Consider the following 22,357-nt stretch of genomic DNA (forward strand, 5'->3'; position numbering starts at 1 on the left):
CCTCGGGTTAGTAATATTGCGTCGTGTTAGTTTACAAATTCTAGAACATTAATTTCCCTCATTTTAAATTTCCTCGGGAAAGAAAAATCTATTTATCACGCTTTGTAATTGAAAACTAAAACTGAAAGAATTCGGGAAAAAAAACTATTTATAATTTAAAAATAAAATCCACGTCGGTTGTATTACACTTAACGACGTTTACAAAATAATCTACGTCGGTAATTATAAATCTACCGCCATCTTACCTTAATATAGGCGACGAGAAAAGACGACGGTAAAACAGAAAACCGTCGTTGTTTCAGTTTCTTTAACAGTTTGGTCCTTTATCTTTCTACAGGACTTGTATAGTTCAAAGCATTGACAATGTCTTCATCATATCTCCCAGCAACTACTGATTCGATTGGTCATGCTTTAGAGGCCATTTCTATTCTTTATCGCATTCTTGAAACCCATCTTCTTCTTTCTGAAGCTCTACGGATAAAGGAAGAGGCTATCACAAATCTGACGGAAAGCAAGGAGTATTCAGAAGCACTAAGTGTCCTATCAGGCTTGATCAAGGAAGTGAGAAGGCTAGTTGACAAGCTTCTTCTTGTGGACATAGATTTGATGCGAGTAAGCTCAATTTCTCTTTGAGAAAGACATCCAAATTATTGTCTTTGAGATGTGAGAGACAGTGTCTCTGAGAGAGGAAGAACTTGGAACCCTAAATGTAAACCGAAAATGAATGAAAGCGACAAATTTATAGAATAAATTTTTAAAACCAACGGCGGTCCTTACAAAAAAACCGCCGTTTAAATTGTAAAATCAACGTCGGTATGACCGACGTATATTACAGAAATCCACGTCGGTAAATTAATAAAAACGACGTGTTAAATAATATACCATGACGCGAGTTATTACTTATGTACTTTAATTTTTGAGTTTACTACGACGGTACCTACAACACTACTGTCGTATTTATTTACCACGTCCGAAGTTAAATGTACCGTCGTATTTTTTAATTTATACGTCGTAGTTATATGTAACCGCCATATTATTTTTTTGAAATGGTTTTATATATAAGCAACTTTTCGTCTACCTGACTTACACATGCACTGTTTCCAAACCCGATTAAAAATTTCAATCTCCCAGAGCAAACTTTTCGTCTTTTTTCCTTGTCAGAGCACTGTCAGAGTATTTCATCGTCTTCCTCTCGTCTTCTTCGTCGTCTCTGAACTTAAAGATCGATCGTCTTCCTCTTGCTTTCATTGCACGCAATAGGTAAGCTTTCATTTTCACTATTTTGGTTACTGTTTTGCATGCTCATACGTTTTTTGTTTGAAAAATCTTTTTACCTTTTTTCTGGCCAAAATCATTTTACTTCTTTCCAAGTTTGATAAAATATACAGACAAAGAGGGAAAGTTTCCAACTTTGAAGACAACTACCTCAACTAAATAAGACGACGGTAGCTTCTTATTTACGTGGTTAAATATGTAGACCACGACGGTTCGTCAGTCGTTCTAGCGTCGTCTGAAAATTGACAAAGTTGTTTTTAAAATTATAGTCTTTTTTTTTATTTGCTTGTTTAATTGCAGGTTTGATTTCTCTGAACAATGGTTTTTGTTTTTCCCTAATTTGATAAAATATAAAGAAAAAGAAATTAGGGTTGGTATCTAATATAGACGACGGTATATCTATTGTTTTACGTCGGGTGAATGTTAATACCACGACGGTGTATTACTATTGACGTCGTGTGAACATAAATACCACGACGTTATATAAATAATGGTTTTAAACATTTATTACGTCTGAGATTATTTCATTGCGTCGTTTAAAATCATATCATACGTCGTATTTTATTAATAACCGTCGTTTGTGTTCTTAATCTTTTCCTGAAATATTTTCACTTGCAGTTTTGTTCTGTTAAAATGGTTTCTCAACACCAAACTAAGGATTCTGGCTCCAAGAAAAATGGAGATAAGGAGCTTGGAATGGTAGCTCCTCAAGACAAGTCTTCGAAGGAGATGAAGTCTTCGAAGGAGATGAAGTCTTCGAAGAAGATGAAGTTTGCTTCATCATCTGCTGAGACAGAACCAACAAGCCAGACAACAATCTCTGATGATTCAAAGACTGGTCGAGGTATGAGCACAATGCCTCGTGTTGTGAAGAGAAAACTTCAGAAACTGAGGCCAATTGTTGAGTACAATAAAAGGGGGAAAGGAATTGGCCAAGCACATAGTGAAATGCAGTCGTACATTGGTGTCTTGGCACGCTCCAGAGTTCCACTTGTGGACAAGAAATGGTCCCAAATCCCCAAGGATATAAAGGAGCAGATATGGGAAGCAGTTGACATGGCTTTTTTCGTAGGTCAAGGGGGCAAGAACTCTGTTTTAGCTTCTGCTGCCAAGAAATGGAAGGATTTCAAGTCTACACTAACGAGGCATTATATCCTTCCATACACCAATGACAAGGAGAAATTAAGCCAACCCCCTGAAACATATAAATTCATAGAGAAAGCACAATGGGATGCCTTTGTAGCTTCAAGGTTATCCAAAGATTTTTAGTCTGTGCATTCTCAACATGCACAGATTAGGGAGAAACTCGAGTACAATCATCGATTGTCTCGAAAAGGATATGCCGGATTGGAGGATCAATTGGAGGAAACCATGCCTGGGGTAGAAATTGATCGATCTACCTTATGGAAGAGAGCTAGACAGGACAAACATGGTAACATCCCCGATCCAAAGGTGGCAGAAAAAGCAAAATTAATTGTAAGCCTACTCACTCTGTTTTAAATTTTTATTAAACTGTGAAAAATTCTTATTACGTCTTATGTTATATTTTTTCGTCGTGTGAATGATATTACCACGCCGAAACTTTTTAAAAAACGTCGTTAAAGGTCTAAATAGGAAAAATTACTCTGTTTTCTTTAATTATAGCATAAGACGTCGGTGGTTCATTTCGCGTCGTGTGAATGATATTACCACGTCGAAACTTTTTAAAAAACGTCGTTAAAGGTCTAAATTAGGAATCACTACTCTGTTTTCTGTAATTATAGCATAAGACGTCGGTGGTTTATTCATTTCGTCGTTTTAAAAAACTAACCACGTCGGTATAACTACCGTCGTGATAAATTATAATAACGCCGGTTTATATGTTATTGCGTCGTGTGAAATTATATAATACGTCGTTTGTATATAAATAACCGTCGTGTTTTTTTGTTCTTACTTTTTTATATATCTTTGTTTTAGGATGAATTGCAAAAACAAGTCTCGGAAGGCAAAGTCAGTGTATATGGCAGCAATGATGTGTTGACCATGGCTTTGGGCCCCGAGCATCCTGGCAGATTGAGAGGAGTAGGTGCTGGGATTTCCCCAAGGCAGTATTTCAATTTACCCAAACCACAGAGGGTTAGCTTTGACGACCGCTTGAAGGAGAGTTTAAGAGTTCTCCTTCAAGAAGAGACTAAAAAGATGGAGGCTAAGGCAAGGGAAGAGGCCTTAAGGATGGAGGCTAGAACAAAACAATTGGTAGAGGCTGAGAGGGAGCATTTCCTTAGTCAGCTTTCCCAATTAATTCCCAATTTTGATCCAACCATGCTTAAAACAAGAATTAGCCAAAGCCCCAAAAATCCAATGTCTGACAAAGCTAGCTGCTCTGGAGGTGATGTGAGATCCCTACATGTTGAGGATGATACTACCAAAATGGGGAAACATCAGGAAGATGAAGAGAAGGAAGAAGAAAAAAGAGATGAAGAGAAGGAAGAAGAAAAAAGAGATGAAGAGAAGGAAGAAGAAAAGGAGAAAGAAGATGAAGAAAAGCATGACGACAAGGTATGTTCACATAACTTTGCCTTTTTTATTTGTTTTTCAAAATTTCAGACGTCGATATTTTTTTTTAAACCGTCGTTTGTTTACAACTTAGACGGCGGAATTTTTTTAAGACGTAATAAAATATTCACCACGACGGTTTTTTCACCGTCGTTTAAATTCTTTTCAGACGACGTTTTATTCCTTAAACCGTCGCTTTTATTGAATTACCACGTCATTTTTTTTATTTCTTTAAACAGGTTATTGAAGTTGGTGATTATTCAAATATGGAGGCACCATCTTCTTTAAAAACCCTTTGTCGTTATGTGGAAACGACACTCCTGCCTGAGGATAAGATCCTGCAATTTACAATTGATAAGGAGGTGTTTGGTGGTGAACGCAATACCTTCCTCCTGCCTGAAGATATTACACAATTTGCAGGCATGGAAGAAATTGGAGCTACTGTGGTTGCTGTATATATGAGGTTCGTATTTCTAAAATAATACGCCGTTGGTTTATATATTGCGTCGTCTTAACTAACTAACCACGTCGTTAGTGTGTACCGTCGTGATAAATATATTATAACGTCCTCATATATTTCAGTACGTCGTGTGAAATTTTATAATACGTCGTTTTGTTATACATAACCGTCGTGTTTTTTTTTGTGCTGACTTGTTTATATTATTTTATGTATTTAGGTACTTACATGATGTTTTGAAACAAGCAAATATGTGCAGCATGGTTGGCTTTATCGACCCTGCGACAGTTAGTGCCAACTCTGGCACAATAGCTGACAGATCACGATTGGTAGCAGCTCGACTTCAGAAGACGGACGGTGAACAGATTTTCATGATGCCTTACAATCCAGGGTTAGTCTCCTTAGGATTTTGTTTTTATGATTTTCAATAAATGACAGCGTATAAACTAACCACGCCGGTGTTTTATTTTATTGAGTCGTTTGAAACTACTAACCACGTCGGTAGTTATTTATCGTCGTGATAAATATATAATGTCGTCGATTGCTACTTTATTTCGTCGTGTGAAATATTATAATACGTCGCTTTTGTAAATAACCGTCGTTTTTATATTAATTTTGTGCAGCCGTCATTGGATCTTGCTGATTGTAAGAGCAAAGAGGGAAACCGTCTATTTTCTGGATCCTCTGCCAGGTCATCGTGTGGTCGATGAAGAGGCGAAAAACATCGTGAACAGTGCTATTAAAATATATAATTCCCACATAGCCCGAGCAGGACGTAAAAATGTAATTTGGAAAACTCTCTCAGGCACACCAAAGCAACCCAGCAATGTCGAATGCGGGTATTATGTGATGCGCTTCATGAGGGACATCATCATGGATCCTTCCTTGGGGTTTGAGAATAAGGTAAGAAGAAATTACCTTCATACATTTCACGTCGTTTTTTTTATTATCAACGACGGTCATGTAAAATTACCGTCGTTGAATAGATATACTACGTCGGTTATGAAAAATATCGTCGTCTGTGATTGAATTTTTTTTTATTTATAAACCCTAATAGTCATTGTTTATGCAGTATGCCAAGGGAAACCAGGAAGCTTCATACCCCCAAGAAGCTATTGATGAAGTCCGGAATGAATTGGCAGAGTTTGTTTGCCAAATTATTAAACAGGGGAATAATTGAACACTTGATATTTATGTATAATGTACAAATTTTGTCTATAATATATAATGTAAAAATTTGTTGAGGTTTTCTTAAATTAAAAAAAACAAACAAACATACAAATTGCGTAACCGACGCGTAATACTTTTCCAACGACCTAATAAAGTCAAAAACCATCGTATTTTGTTGTTTCGTTTTAAACAAATACGACGTCAAAGGATAGTTAGACGACGTTTTTTGAACAATTGAGTCGTTTATGGTTTACAACATCTTCAATTTCTTAAGGGTTCAGGGTAGTAATTTGTAACGACAGCGGTTAAGTCGTGGAATATATATTTTACGTCGGTAGTTAAATAGCCGCCATGGTTTCTCATTTAAACGACGTCATTTTAACAACTTAGTCGTCTATTACAATTTACAACGCCCACAATTTATTAACACCGACGTGGTTTGTTGTTGTGATAAGAATATTTTATTATTTTTATATCAAAATATTCAAAATAAATTTAAAATAAATCAGAAAAATGCAAAGTCAACCCCTATGAAGTCATTGATATATTTTCTTCCCCCTAAACCTTGAAAAAATTCATTTTGAATAACAAAAATTTAAAATGACCATCCAAAAAAAAATTGTTTTGATGAGTCATAAAATCACTTCTAGTTTTATGGTTTAGGGTTTAGAGTCTAGGTTTTAGAGATTAGGGTTGTTATTTATTGGGGTTTATTTTTAAAGTATAATTTTTGGGTAGTATAGGGTATATATTAGGGTGTAAAACCATAAACCCTTTTATAAACTTAAAATTTTAAATTATATAATTTAGTTTTAAGGGTTTAGGGTATTAATTTTTAACGACGGTGGTTGAGTCGTGGAATACATATGTTACGTCGTGCAGTAAAATATCCGACATGGTTTCTACTTTAAACGACGTCATTTTAATATGTAAGTCGCCTATTATAATTTACAACGCCTTCAATTTCTTAACCCCGACGTGGTTTGTTGTTGTGATAAGTATATTTTATTATTTTTATATCAAAATATTCAAAATAAATGTAAAATAAATCAGAAAAATGCAAAGTCAACTCCTATGAAATCATTGATATATTTTATTCCCCCTAAACCTTGAAAAAATTCATTTTGAATAACAAAAGTTTAAAAAAGTCCTTCCAAAACAAAATTCTTTTGATGAGTCATAAAATCACTTCAAGTTTTATGGTTTAGGGTTTAGAGTCTAGGGTTTAGAGATTAGGGTTTTTATTTATTGGGGTTTATTTTTAAAGTATAATTTTTGGGTAGTCTAGGGTATATATTAGGTTGTAAAACCATAAACCCTTTTATAAACTTAATTTTTTAAATTGTATAATTTAGTTTTAAGGGTTTAGGGTATTAATTTTTAACGACGGTGGTTGGGTCGTAGAATACATATTTTACGTCGTGAAGTAAAATATACGACATGGTTTAGGCTTTAAACGACGTCATTTTAATATGTAAGTCGGTTTATATAATTTACAACGCCTTTAATTTCTTAACCCCGACGTGGTTTTTCAGTCGTCGTTATATAAAAATATTCAAAATAAATTTAAAATTAATCCAAAAAATGAAGCTTCAAAATAAACGGCCTTACGTTCTTTTTCCGAAAAATGAAGTTTCCGTCGTGGAATATTAAATTTACGTCGGTCCTTGTAGAACTTTCGCTTTGGTTTTTCTTTCGACGTTTTAAAGCGCGCGCTTTCTAAAAATTTTCGCGCGACCTAAATTTTTTAGATTTGGCTCTTATTCTTATACTTCGAACCCTGAAACCTAAAATTTTCAGATTTCGCACAACATAACATTTCGCTCTCTCACTTCTGCTCTAATTAAAAGTTGCACTCTCCAGTCTCCGTCGAATCTGTGAGCTCGTCCAACCTGTAAGTACAAACCCTATCTTCCCCTTGTAAATTCATTGAATGATATTAGGTTGTTTTGTTAAAGGGTTTTAGGTGTATGCTTTTCGATCTGTTAATAATGTGCTTATAGGTATGGGTTCATGGATTTTCTGTTTAAATTGTATAAGGATTACATTATCTGTTATGTTGAATTGGGAATGGATTTAATTTTGTCGGATCTTTTAATCACCCTATGTTATGTTGAATTGGGAATGGATTTATTGTTTTCATGCTTAGTTTCATGTATATGTTGGTTTCTTGCTTGGTTTCATATATATATGTTGTGTTCTTAATGGGTTTTGTGTTCTTGAAAATAAACTGAGACACGACGAATTTTTTGGCATACGACGACGATTACACGACGGTTTTTTTAAACTACCGTCGTTGTATTACTTATACACGACGGTTTTTTTATAAACCGTCGTTTGTATTACTTATAATAGACGACGTCTGTTGAAAATCCGTCGTCTATATATGCCAAATACGTCTGCTTTTGTTTAAACCCCGTCGTCTCTATTGTGTATTACTTGCTATTAGATCTTTGTATAATCTGCTATAGTGATGGTCATTGCCTGTATTTTCACTTTATTATAGATAATAGGTTATAGTGTCGGAGATGGATAAGTCATGGATGCACTCGGATAGAAGATCCAAGGCATATGAATTTGGGGTGGAAGCATTTTTGAACTTTGCTGTAGAAAATCTTCTAACTACAACACATATCCATTGTCCATGTGTTAAATGTGTTAATTTGAAGTTGTTTGGGGTTGGAATTATAAGGGATCATGTATACTTTAATGGAATTGACCAAAGCTATAAGAATTGGACATTTCACTGAGAACCTTGGGAAGCAACTACTAATGCTAGTAGAAATGTTGAAGAAGATGATGGCCATAGTAGGTACAGTTTTGTGTCTGAAGAAATTGATATGGATGATAATGATTTTGGTGATTTTGGTGATTTTGGTGATTTTGGTTCCGATCCGTATGAGTTTGCCAATGTGATTGGGGATGGAGATCAACCAGTGTACCCTGGTTGTAGAAAGTACACGAAGTTATCGGCATTAGTGAAGTTGTATAATTTGAAGGCAAAACATGGATGAGTGATGTCTGTTTTACAGAATTATTGATACTTCAAGGCGATTTGCTTCCAGAAGGAAATACAATACCAACCTCTATGTATGAGGCTAAAAGACTTTGTGTGCATTGGGGCTGAGTTATGAGAAAATGCACGCATGCCCCAATGATTGCATCTTGTATATGAAGGAGTATGAGGATTCAACTAATTGTCCTACTTGTGGTATCTCAAGGTGGAAGGAAGGCAAAGATTCAATCTTGAAAGAAGGTGTGCCAGCGAAGGTGGTGTGGTATTTTCCTCCAATTCCAAGGTTTAAAAGGATGTTTCAATCACATGAGACAGCTAAGAGTTTGACTTGGCATGCTGCTAGAAAATCAATTGACGGTCCGATGTCTCATCCGGCGGATTCCCCGTCTTGGAAACTTCTTGATGATAAATGGCCTGAGTTTGGTAATGAGCCGAGAAACTTGAGATTGGCTTTTTCATCTGATGGATTCAATCCCCACAGTTCTCTAAGTAGCAGATATAGTTGTTGGCCGGTTATCTTAGTTACATATAATCTCCCTCCATGGCTGTGCATGAAACTAAAGTTCATGATGTTAACCTTATTGATTTCCGGTCCTAAACAACCCGGAAATGATATAGACGTCTACTTGGAGCCTTTGATTGATGATTTAAAATCTTTGTGGGTTGGGATTAGAGGAGTGTATGATGCACATAATGGAGAATACTTTACACTCAGAGCTGCATTAATGTGGACAATTAATGATTTCCCCTCCTATGGAAACTTATCTGGTTGTGTTGTTAAAGGATATAAAGCTTGTCCAATATGCGTCGATGATACACCTAGTCACAGGTTGAAAAATGGCCACAAAATTTGTTACATTGGGCATAGAAAATGGTTACCAATCAATCATCCATATAGGAGGCAACGTGCAGCTTTTAATGGGAAAACTGAATATGGCATACCTCCCGAGCCATTAACCGGAGAAGAAGTGCTGCATATGGTTGAAAATGGTGACAGAGTTTGTTGGAAGAAGAAATCAATATTTTTTGATCTCGAGTATTGGAAATACCTTCCTGTGAGGCATGCCCTAGATGTTATGCACATTGAGAAGAATGTTTGCGATAGTATCATTGGTACATTGCTGGAGATCCCTTGAAAAAATAAAGATGGGATTGCTGCTCGATTAGATTTATTGAACATGGGGGTCAAAACTGATTTGCAACCCCAGTATGGAGGAAGACGTACTCGTTTGCCTCCTGGGCCTTGGAATTTGTCAAGAGCAGAAAAGAGAGAGGTTTGCAATTCTTTCTATGGTATGAAGGTCCCTGAAGGTTATTCTTCAAATATTAAAAATCTTGTATCTTTACAAGATTCAAGACTTCTTGGCCTTAAATCACATGATTGTCATACCTTAATGCAACAATTGCTCCCTGTGGCAATTCGTTCTGTTTTGGAGAAGCCTGCAAGGTATGCAATAAATCGTTTGTGGCTGCAGGAGAAGACTGCTTATCCAAAATTTAGAAAGAGAACAAAGTGGCTGCAGGATAAGCACAATAGCACTTTCATTCAATGGCTACGCTTCAAGGTATATGTTGTTGAATAACATATTTCTTTTTTAATTTTCTTCTTATTTCTATGTTAGATTGAATTAAGATTTGATTAATTTGCAGGTTCAAAGTGAACTTGATGAAGACAATCATGGCGTATCAGAAAATTTAAGGTGGCTAGCAGCTGATCCAAACATGGCAGTGCCATTATATAGGAGCTATCTTATTAAAGGTATTAAATTCAATATCAAGGCACAAGATGATGTGCGGACAACTCAAAATAGTAGAGTTTATTTACTTGCACATACCATGCAAGTTGCTAGTGCCAAGGATAAAAACTCAATTCTCTCAAATATGGGTTTCTATGGTGTCATTCAAGAAATTTGGGACCTTGACTATCAAAAGTTTACAATCCCAGTCTTTAGGTGTGATTGGATAGATAGTTCTGGTCTTGTAGTCGACGAACTTGGATTTACCCTTGTAGATTTGAGCAAAATTGGACATAGGAATGACCAATTTGTTTTGGCTTCTCAAGTCAAACAAATATTTTTTGTTGACGACCCGATGCATCATGGTTGGTCGGTAGTGTTATCAATGCCTAATAAAGAATATAATGATGTTATTGGTGATGAAGTCTTAGGTGATGTGATAATTGAGTGTGAGCCATTTACTAGAGGGATGCCAAATGTTGACACATTTGATGAACTGGTGGGTGAGTTAGGTGGTCAAAATATTCGAGGTGGGTGTGAAGATATATGGATTGAATGATGCTTATGTAATTGGCAGTGTAACATTAATTTTGTAATATATTGTAATGTGATTTCTTCACTTTCATTATACAGGTTTTGGCCACAAAACAATCAGTGCAAAAAATACTAAATCCAGATTACATAATTATATTCTGCATAAAAAACGACGTCTGTTCAAATAAAACACGACGTTATGGTTAACCATTTATTCAGCATATTTACCGACGTCTTAAAGCAACGTAACAATGAAGAACCACGATGCTATTGTGAAGCAATTATCCAGGATATCACGTCGGGGAAGGATTAAGAACCGCCATGTAATTCAAATTAACACGACTCCAATCCCATAATACCGACGTCTAAAAAACGAGATAAATTATCTGAACATTAATTTGGACGTTGTTTAATACGTGCGTCGTAAATAATGACGTTGTTTAGAAGTTCAACGTCGTCTACATTAATAAGTGCGTCGTGAGTAATGAATACATATAAATACAACGTCGACTATATAAATGCCACCGACGTTGTTTCACATTTCAACGTCAACTACATAAATACATACGTCGTATATAATGACACTGACAACTATTTACACGTCATCTTTTTTAGAAAAATCGAAGTGGAAAATTTATTTCACGACGGTTGTTTTTAAATAAGAGACGTAGTAGATTTCAATAACGTCGTCTTCATATGTATTTAAAGATGTCATATTTTTTCTTGTCGTGAAAATTATATTTAACGGCGTTGTGTTTTAGTTTTCGTCGTTGTATGTCTATCTTGCGGCCTTGTTTTTTCAATATGTGTCATATTTTTCCTTTTTAACGACGGTGATTTGTTTGAGTTGGTCGTCTATTCTCATCCTCGACAAATTTTTAAAACTTTAGCAGACTAAACACGCCTGTTTTTATTTGTTTTCGACGTTGTTTTATTTAACAACGTCTAATATTTATCGTCGTTGTTTGTTTCTGAAGATAGGACGTATAAATTTTGTAATAAGACTCCCATATATTTGTAACCGACGTTGTTTCGTTTTTCAACGTCTACTCTATAAATACATACGTCGTAAATAATGACACTGACAACTATTTCCACATCATCTTTTATAGAAAAATCAAAGTGGAAAATTTATTTTACGACGGCTGTTTTTATATAGGCAACGTAGTAGGAATAAATAACGTCGTCTTTTGATGTATTTAAAGACGTCATATTTTTTATTGTAGTGAAAATGATATTTAACGGCGTCTTATTTTAATTTTCGTCGTTGTATGTCTATCTTGCGGCCTTGTTCTGTTAATATGTGTCATATTTTTCCTTTTTTACGACGGTTTGTTTAGAGAGTTGGTCGTCTATTCTTATCCCCGACTGCTTTTTTAGATCTTTTTGCAGTACAAAGACGTCGTTTTTTATTTGTTGATGATGTTGTATATTTTAACAACGACGGTGATTTAGCATCGTGGTTTATGAGGGAAAAGATGATGGTGGATTCCACGACCATTGAAAAACCGAATACACGATGGTGATTTACCGTCGTCTTTTTGCTTTTTTGTAGTAGTGGCAATATCCCAGCAAGAACAGGAACGGCTCAAGACTTCTGCTCTCTCTCAGAACCATACTATTATCAGTTCTTTCGAAATGACAGTAAAAATGAGTCAGAAATTCAGACTCTAGTTCTAAATTTCTGACTCATTTTTACTTCCTTTTTAGGAGAAAATGGTCCAATGCACCGAAGGATAAGAAAAGTAGCCACTTTAAGAAAAGAGCCGACAAGAGTAAAGTAAAATGTTTTAAATGTCAAAAGTTTGGTCACTATGCTAAGGAGTGTAAAGTAAAAGATGCTATCCGACAATTACAAATTACAGAAGAGGAAAAAGCTAATCTAATTAAAGTCCTTGAATTACGTAACTCTGAGTCAAGTGAAAATGAAACCATGGTTAGCAATATTGAGTCAGATAACTATGAGTCCTCGAAATCCCAAAATAGTTCTCCCCGAGTCCAATTAGGATGTAAAGATAAATGCTGTAGCACTATAAAATCAATCTCTGTTGTAACTAAGCAAGAAGAACAAGAAGAGTTGTTAATTGATTTAATTAGTAAAATAGAAAACCTTGAGTTCAAATCTGAGTACCTAAAAAACTTAGGAAAATTATTACCCAGGAAACAAGTACGAGTCATCTGAGTCCCTCAATAAGTCTCAATACTACTTTAGAACGGTTTAATAAGAAAAAAGAATTGTCTTTACAAGATTTACAGTATGAGATAAAAATAATTAAGAAAGAAATAATTGAGTTAAAACAATTAAGTTACAAGTTACAAACTGAAAATTATGAAATTAAGCAGAGTTAACTGCCTTGTTAGAAAAAGAGTTTAATTGCAAATTTTTTATAGTATTTTCGTATTAGATTATGCGAGGCCCCAATTTAAGTTTCGCACAGGGCCCTTAAAATCTCAGGTACGGCCCTGATCATCAATAAACGTCATAAACCACTTAAAACAGCTAATAGTGGGAACTCGTGATGGTCCCCAAACATCAGAATGGACAATCATGAAAGGCAAAGAACTTTTATTCAATCTTAATGGGTAAGAAATACGATGGCTTTTGGCCAAAATGCAAGTTTCACAATGAAAGTCTGATTCAGCAAACTGGGAAACAAATTTGGAAATAAAAGTTTCAGATAACCAAAAGAAGCATGCCCTAATCATCTATGCCATAGCCAAATTTTCTTCATCCTGATAGACTCATCTCCTCTCACATGATGTGTTTGACTCAATCTTGTACTGCTGTCTTCTGTCAAGTCCAGATAATACAACTTTCCCCTCCTAGTACCACATCCAATCACGGTCCTGGTGAGAAGATCCTGAAATAGACAATACAATGGCCAAAAACACACGGTACAATTAAGGGAATCAATGATTTGAGGAACAGATAACAAGTCATAGTCGACTGAAGGGACAACTAAGACATGATCAAGACTTAATGAAGATGTAAGAGATAAAGACCCTTCTCCCATAACTTGGGAGGTGGTTCCATTGGCACTGGTAATGTGTGTTTGGCTTGATGGTTTGGTAGAGTGCAACCCAGTAAAACTAGATGTCATGTGATCAGTAGCGCTAGTGTCAATAATCCATGATCTATTACAAGTAAGTGAAGATGTGCAAGAGGTACCTGAGGTGGCCAAGGCCTTGGAGCCAGATGTACCTGATGGAGGTTCTGATGCAGTCTCCTCGGATGACTGAGCGGATGCAAATGAGGCTCTGGTAGAATCCTTTTTTCGCCCTTTGTGGACCCATCCTTCTGGATAACCAATGATCTCATAACAGCCCTTAATTGTGTGGTTATCTAAACCACATTTGGTACACTTCATTGGAGGCCAGTTACGAGTAGGGTCGACACTATAGTTGTTCGGCCGAGATTGTTTGGACCTCGCAGTAGCCAAGGCCGTGGCTTCGGAGGTTACACCAACTTCAGACATGGTTCCCTGTCAGTTACTTTCTCTTTTAATATGTGCATATGCGGCCTCCAGTTCGGGTTTTGGCTCCATCCGCAAAATCTCTCCTCGAATTTGATCGAAATTATTGTCCAAACCTGCAAGAAATATATAAACTCGGAGACGATCAACCTCTTTGCGTCTAGTCTCAATGTCTTTCGGATGCTCCATGGTGCTTGGACTTAATTGATCAAGCTCCAGAAAAATCTTAGTGAGCTCACTGTAATATTTGGCAACTGATGCGCCAGCTTGCTTCATTATGAATGACCGTCTGTGAAGGTCATAAATCTTGGCTTCATCAGCACCATCTGAATAGGTTTGCTTGATTGCAGCCCAGACTTGCTTTGTTGTGTCATAACGAATAAATCGTTTAATCTGATTAGGTTGCATGGCGTCGAACAACCAACTCTTGACTTGGCAATCCGATGCACGCCATTTATTAAATGTGGGATCTGGGTCTGCAGGTTGGGCAATATCACCGGTCAAGTGGCCATGTTTTTCTCGCCCAGCTATCTTCATCTCTATGATTTGATGCCATAGAGAATAATTATTCTCATCCAGTTTGATTCCTGCGGAGAAGTTGGAGGTGTCACTCTGCAAAGTGACGATTTGTGTGGTAGTTTTGGAGCCTCCTGACACCAAGGATTGATTGGTGTTTGCTGACCCATCATCGTTGGCCATGATATTGGCTTACAAGTGATGAGAGAAAAAAGAGGCAAAAAGAAATATGTAAACGTTACTCTGGGTAACTAAAGAGAAACGGTGATTTGAGTTGGTTTGTCAAATTTGAATATTTGTTGAATGACGTGATAACTAGTTTGACAAACTGGTGCTGGGTTGTGAGATGAAATACAGGCTGGTTTGACAAACTAATTTAATGAAGGTGAACAATAAGACAAACTGATGGAATATAGATGGAATATAGGCTTGTTTGCAATAAGAAATAGAGGTTTTGGGAAAAAGAAGGCAAGGGAACGGTTGAGTGATTTTCTGGTGCTGGGTTTGTTGACGGCTGCTTTTGCGGAAGCGATTGCTAGGGTTAGGTCAAGAGACAGTCATAATCGACAGCTCTGATACCATATCAGATTGGGTAAAACATAATATTTCATTCATATTGATATATAACAAATAGGAAGGTTATATATACAGAGCCTAGGAAACTATTCTAGGAAAGTAATTATGTTCCTATAATCTTGCATAATCAAATAGTTGACTTAGACTAATCAGGAATGTACAGCTCATTGACAGAAATATGGATGGAGAAAAATCATGTTCCTGAAGGTTTGAAGAAATAAATCATGAAAAATATACATAAAAAATTGGAAAAAGACAAAGATGCTGATCTGGAGAATCTATTTGATGTTCTTCCCTGGTATACGAAAAAAATTCTGAAGTGTCATAAGTGTCATCTTTGCTGGGATATTCTATCACAAGTAACTCTCTCTCTCTCTCTCTCTCTCTCTCTCTCTCTCTCTCTCTCTCTCTCACACACACACACACACACACACATAAATTATCAACATTGAACTTGTATAGATGAATGAATCTTGTTTTGTGTTTAAATATTGATCACGGAAGAAAGTTGAGCTTCCAACCTCAAAATCAATTCACAATTAGGAGAGTGATCCAATTAGGACAATTCTTTTGTATCCTGAGAGGCACTCTAAAATCACCCTTAAACTGTCTTATACACTCAACATTTGTGAGGAGTAGAGCGTGGGAGATGAGATTTGGAGTGCCAAAAGCATCGAGGGATTAATGTGAGCTAAACCATGTATAAATGCAGGTACAATTCCTTAAGGTTATGGATGAAAAAGTGCTAAAAATGATTTGTGACTATGCGACGCCAGTGACGTTCCCCGAAGATAAAATCATATTTCAAATGCGGCATCCAGTTGATCGCATGCTCTTCATTATAGAGGGCACTGTCTTGACCTACAGCACAACTTCTGATCCTGGTCCTACACGTGGTGGAAAAACGACGACAAATAACCGTGCCTCCCCATCAATTGCCACCAAGCAACTTGGGAAAGGGCAGATTTATGGAGAAGAGCTTCTGATGAGGGCATCGCCCAACAAATCTAGGGTTGACAAGCTTCCTACCTCCACCGAAATTGTGAAATGTCATACGAAAGTAGAAGGCTTTGCTCTCTTAGCCAAGAACTTGATAAGTGTAGCCTCCAAATGCCAACGCTGGTGGAACTTAAACAATGACCCTTGATTGATCTCCCACCTTCTACACCCAACTCCACCAAGAAAAAAAACAAAACAAAACAAAACAATCATCTGTTAAATGCAACTTGTTGTACCATATGCATAAAGGCTGTATCGTTCTTATGTCTAAAATTACCTCCTAATGTTACTATGATGACCTAAAAAATAATTTATTAGGGGTATGATATTACCTCCTCAATCTACAAAACCGCAAAATTTTACTGATTAACCAAATTTTCATTATATTTTGTATGCACATATCATGCATACATTTGTATGCTTCTAAATCAATCTTATGGCTTCTTCTGAAGCACAGATACATTTTTCTTTACTAATTCATCCTAGTTCTCTCTTTTGCTCGACAAATTCGAGCAACAGAAACTACAGAAGTAAGGGCAGTGCAATCAAATTAACCTATGGACTACCTAAACCTGCGGAGAGAACACTCACATTCATAAGCCACAACATGGAAGTAGATAGGTCTTCGAATAAGCTTTCCTCCCCTTTATTTACTTGCAGTTTTCAGATACAATATGGTAGAGCAGCAGAATCCCTTTTAACATCTCTTTAGTATATCACATCCATCTGCATACAGGAACTTTATATCAAGCAACAAGATCAACCTCATCACGTTCAGGAGAACCCATATCTAATCTCATCATACTCCTATATTCGTCTGGAACAGTTGCACCTGCCTGCACACATAGCTCCACCACAGCTGGAGCCTTGCCAAAATACCTCTTTAGGTTGTTATCCAGAGCAGGACAATTTACATCTCAGACATGCCAAACATAGTTCAGACCTACAAGATCTTCTATTGTTGCTTCTTGCCATGCATGCAAACCGTTACGAGATTGACGCTTTGATGCCTTGCACATCCTCACTTTGTGCCCCTTGGGATCCACCTGGACCTCTAAACAATATCCACAAGTCTTCACACTGTATTTCTCCATGATCTTCTTCACACTGTATTTCTCCATGATCTTCTTTGCTCCGGATATCATCTCAAACCATGAGTCCATTGTAATACTACTTAACTAGGTCAAAGATTTCCCCACATTATCACTTGATTTATCTACACAGTTAGCATGACTCAGTGAATCTGAATTTCTCAATTCTTCCATATTAGTTCCTACATCAGGATCTACTAGGGGATCAACAATCCCAGAATATGAGTTTCTATCCATTTCATCCATTTTGTTAACCATCTCAAAGTCCAGAATTCTTCCTTCAATACAATATACAGGTCTTGTTCTTCTCTTTGTTGGGTACTCATCAAAATGGCAGGGATCCGTGGGATTCGGTACCTCTTGTCATTCCCAACTCTTGGTTTTCCAACACGATCATAAATGGAAGCATTTAGGAAAGGAAACCACATCTTGAACTCCTCCCTTCTTCCAAAACATGTGTAGCACTCCGAAAACCACTATTTGGGCCAGTGCAATGTGAACTTCGGAGCAAAACCTGAGATTAAAAGCCTTGTTCCAATAAGACAATCGATTAACAAGTTTAAGGGTTAGATATTCTGATCAGAATGAAATTCAGTAAATCAACCAAATACTTAAAAGGCAGATTAAGAATCATCATAATGTTAGCAATTCATATATTTTCAGTAAAATGTGCCCTATTTCTTTCCATAGACTCTGATTTTCTTCCAAATTAGCTGTATATCCAACCGTGCATTTTGGAAATTGCTTTGGCAAGTTGAATGCATCAAAGAAGTACACATACAACGTTGAGATTACAAGCCAAGAAGAAAATTTGGACATCTACAAAAGATATCCTGCCTGCATAATCAACATAAGTCAGCGCCAGTAACTAACTGTTAAAACCCTAAGGGGTCGTTTGGTACACAGGCTTGGCTTGGACTGGTTTGGACTAAATTTAGTACCATGTTTGTTTCATTTAATTCTAGTCTTAGATGGAATTGCTAATACCGGGCCCACCAAAAACACCTCATTAGGAGGGGACTACTAAACTCATCTAGAAAGGGAGGATTAACTAGTCCTATGTTCACCAATGTATAAAATGCATATATTATATTGTAATACTAATAACATATATTACTATTATTATTATTATTATTATTACTATTATTATTATTATTACATACACATATACTATAATGTACATATATACATGTATATACACATATACATGTATATATATATAAACACATATATACATATATAATATATATAAATATATATAGATATATACACATATATTATTATTATAATATACTCATATACACATACATATTAATATTATAATAATAGCATACATGTATACATGTATATATGTAATATATATTATATTATATATTAATGTACATATATACACGTATATACATATATATAAACACATATATACATATATAATATATAAATACATATAGATATATACACGTACATTATTATTATAATATACCCATATACACATACATATTAATATTATAAAAATAGCTTACATGTATATATATATAAGTATATATACATATATGTGTACATATATTATGCCCATGTATGTATTATAATATACATATACACACGTATATACACATATACATTATATATTTATACTATATGTATATATATTATAATATACATAGATACACGTATATACATGTATATTATTATTATAACATACCCATATATATTATCTATTATAATATACATATATATATATATATGTATATGTATTATACCCATGTATATATTATAATATATAGATACACCTATATACACATATATTATATACATGTATATACGTATATATATATATGTATATTATAATATAATATATATATTATATATACATATATTATACATATATTATATATACATATGTATTTTATAATATATATAATGTATATGTATATATACATACATATATGCATGTATATACATGTATATTATTATTATTATTATTATTATAACATACTCATATATATTACATATTATAATATACATACATATATATAAATATATGTATATGTATTATACCCATGTATTTTATAATATACATATATACACATATATACACTTATATATATGTATGTATGTACGTTTATATTATTTAAAATATATAATATTATTATAATATACTTATATACATGTATATACATATATATATATTATATGTATGTATATATACATATATATATATATTATATTATAAAATACATATATACATATATATAGATATTTTTGAAAAAATAAAAAAAATTCTAGTCCTAGTCCAAGCATACACCAAACACAAGATAAGTGTTATCCAACTTAGGCCAAGCCAAGCCAGTCCCTAAGCATAGTCCATGCCAAGACAGTCATGTGTCCCTAACTGTTAAAACCCTAAGGGGTCGTTTGGCACGGCGGACTGTTATGGACTGGACTAAATCCTGGGACTGTCTCGGATTAGCTCGGATTGGCTTAAGCTGGATTAAGTACCGACCTACGTTTGGTTTTGCGTCGGACTAAGAAGCTGGATTGTAAAAATAGTGAAGACCTATGTTTGGTACTGGGTCGGACTAAAAAATATATATTTAATATAATTAAATATAATTAAAAAATTTAATCTGTAAATAAATAAAATTCTAATATTTATTTTTTTTGGTCAATTCATTATTTCATTAAGGAAAGAGGCAAATAAATTCTAATATTTAATTAGTGAAGCATTTTCTTCTTTCCTCTCTCCCCTCTCTCTTTTCTTCCTCTCTCTTCACCATCCCTTTTCGTTTCTTCTCTCTCTGTTTCTGATTTCATTATTTTCAGCTTCTCCCCTTTTGGAACTTCTACGAATTGGAACTGCATGCAATTTGACAAAAAATCATTCAATCACAAACAACCCAAAAAGAGAACAAGGCAGAAAATTACAGAACTTGGGCAGCTCATCTTCAGGCCTTTTTCCATACCTCTGCTCCAAAATGAAATTTGTAAAATGAAAGCCAAGTGTTGCCATCGAGTTTAGCAAACCAAGCAAACACATCCAAGTGTTGCCACCCACATCCTCTAGCCACACCTGAAACCCCCATAATCAAACTAATGTACACCAATAATTAACATAAGAAGATTTGGCATTCCATGGACTTGGGATCGCAAGACCTGATTTTGACATGGCCCTTGCAATGGCAGATACAAATGCTCAAGACCTGATTCTAAGACTCAAAATTCAAATTTCATTTAGCTGATGGCTAGAACCAAATACTTACCCAAGAAACCTCCTTTCAATCTCTACGGCGATGGCAGAGCCTGAAGCCACCCAAAATATATAGTTGTCGTTGAAAGGCAATAACCCAATAATATATTTTGGTTCACCTCCTTCTATATCTCTCTGCAACTGCAAGCCCTACCTCAATTGTAATGCAAAGCGAGAGACCAGAAAAACTTAACTAGCTTGGAAGAAGAGCAGGAGTCGATATTGAACGAAACGAGAGAGAGGCGTTGAAAGTTGTTGGTGTTGGACTAGCGTGTTTTATTTTGCGAACTCGCTAATTTGTGAAGCAAGTTTCAGCCTCACTAAATTAGAAGAGCGAGCGATGCGTTTTTTTACTGTTAGGACTCCACAATCTCATTTAAGTTAGTCCACCCTCTTACCAAACATAGTTTTCAAGTGCTATATAGTCCAGTCCAGTCCAGTCTAGTGAAGCCTACCAAACATACCCTAAAAGGATATAAACCCTTAAGCCAAATAATTGACAAAAGAGATGCCCACAATGTACGGGGGACTAAAAATCACAAACTTCACTCTTACAAGAGAGGAACCACAATGTATAAGGACGAGTAAGTTTAGTTTACTAAGGTGAAACTGAAAATTAGAGTTGACATGTGAACTCGTAAGCAAACTGAAGGAATGAGCACAAGCAAACATAAATAAAAGAGGCAACCTCTGGCTACCTGCACCGTTGGACAGGAACAACTTGAAGAAGCTTTGACAAGCCAAGCAGGACCGATTGTCGAGCTCGGTAAACTTGATGAGCCACCTCAACCAATTCAGGGACCAACTATCCATTATCAGGAGGTTCTTCAAGCATACTACAAGGCTGGGCCTTTCGGGCCTCTTTCTCCTCCTTCGCTCTTTGAATCAAAACCTTCATGGGTGTAGGGTAAGGCTTCCTCTCTGACATTTTTCTTGGAGGTCTTGGTACATCCGCATACAAAGGATCATCTGCATTACCTACTAAGGTAAGCCTCCAATTCAAAACACGCCTTTTGATCGAGTCAACAATGAAATCTTGTAAAATGGCAAGTTTTCCATATTATTCTTCTCTACATATTGTGTGGAGATTCTGCACAATTACACAATTTGAAATAGAAATCAGAACTAAATTAGATTTATTAACAGTTCTTTGGGCTATCAGGATCAATTAATTCCATCTTTCTAAACTGAAAAATAGTTCAATTCAATTAAAGTACTTCTGATATTACACCTGATATTACCGAATACATCATCTAAACAAAAAAATTTGTTAAACGTTTTCTGACAGAGGCGCCGTATAATAGAAATAGGTGGTGGGAAGGAGGCAAAAATTCTACGGAGTGGTAGTGTGCTGGCAGTTACTTGGATGATTTGGATGGACAGAAACAGGACATATTTGAAGATTACTAGGAACTTGGGTTGTAGGAGTCATGAGGCAGGTTTTTTTCCTCAATATCAGCAAAAGAAATTGAGTCAGATCCTTTTCACACCTTAATGAAGCTCTCCCTAGCACTCTAATGGGAATTGATAATGGCAAAGCTAATTACAAACAGAGAGGAAAGTCCAGAAAGATAAAAGAAATTAGCTCTAAGGCAAAGAAGTGGGTAAGAGGGAGTAGCTTTGTGTTTCTTCAAACCAAATACAGCGACTGAGATTAGCATTCAGAGGGAAAAGAGAGATCGAACCAGGGCCCGCCAGGATCACAATTTTTCAGGCAAAAGCTTTGGCTAAATTT

General features: G+C 35.6%; 1 protein-coding gene, 1 long non-coding RNA gene and 1 pseudogene across 2 annotated transcripts; 1 reads left to right on the forward strand and 2 right to left on the reverse strand.

The window, feature by feature from the left end:
• The first annotated feature begins 15,994 nt into the window (after positions 1–15,994).
• On the forward strand, positions 15,995–16,435 carry LOC117614421 (probable cyclic nucleotide-gated ion channel 5). Its single transcript, XM_034343227.1, has one exon. The coding sequence runs from the start codon at positions 15,995–15,997 to the stop codon at positions 16,433–16,435; it is 441 nt and encodes a 146-aa protein (XP_034199118.1).
• Positions 16,436–17,033: 598 nt separating this feature from the next.
• On the reverse strand, positions 17,034–21,698 carry LOC117615850 (annotated as a pseudogene).
• On the reverse strand, positions 20,045–20,806 carry LOC117615851. The gene is made up of 3 exons (XR_004584072.1): positions 20,636–20,806; positions 20,339–20,445; positions 20,045–20,231 (listed from the first exon to the last, which is right to left on the reverse strand). It is a non-coding gene; the product is annotated as an uncharacterized LOC117615851 (long non-coding RNA).
• Positions 21,699–22,357: the final 659 nt, after the last annotated feature.

Source organism: Prunus dulcis, chromosome 1 (assembly GCF_902201215.1).
Source record: "Prunus dulcis chromosome 1, ALMONDv2, whole genome shotgun sequence".
NCBI lineage: Eukaryota > Viridiplantae > Streptophyta > Magnoliopsida > Rosales > Rosaceae > Prunus > Prunus dulcis.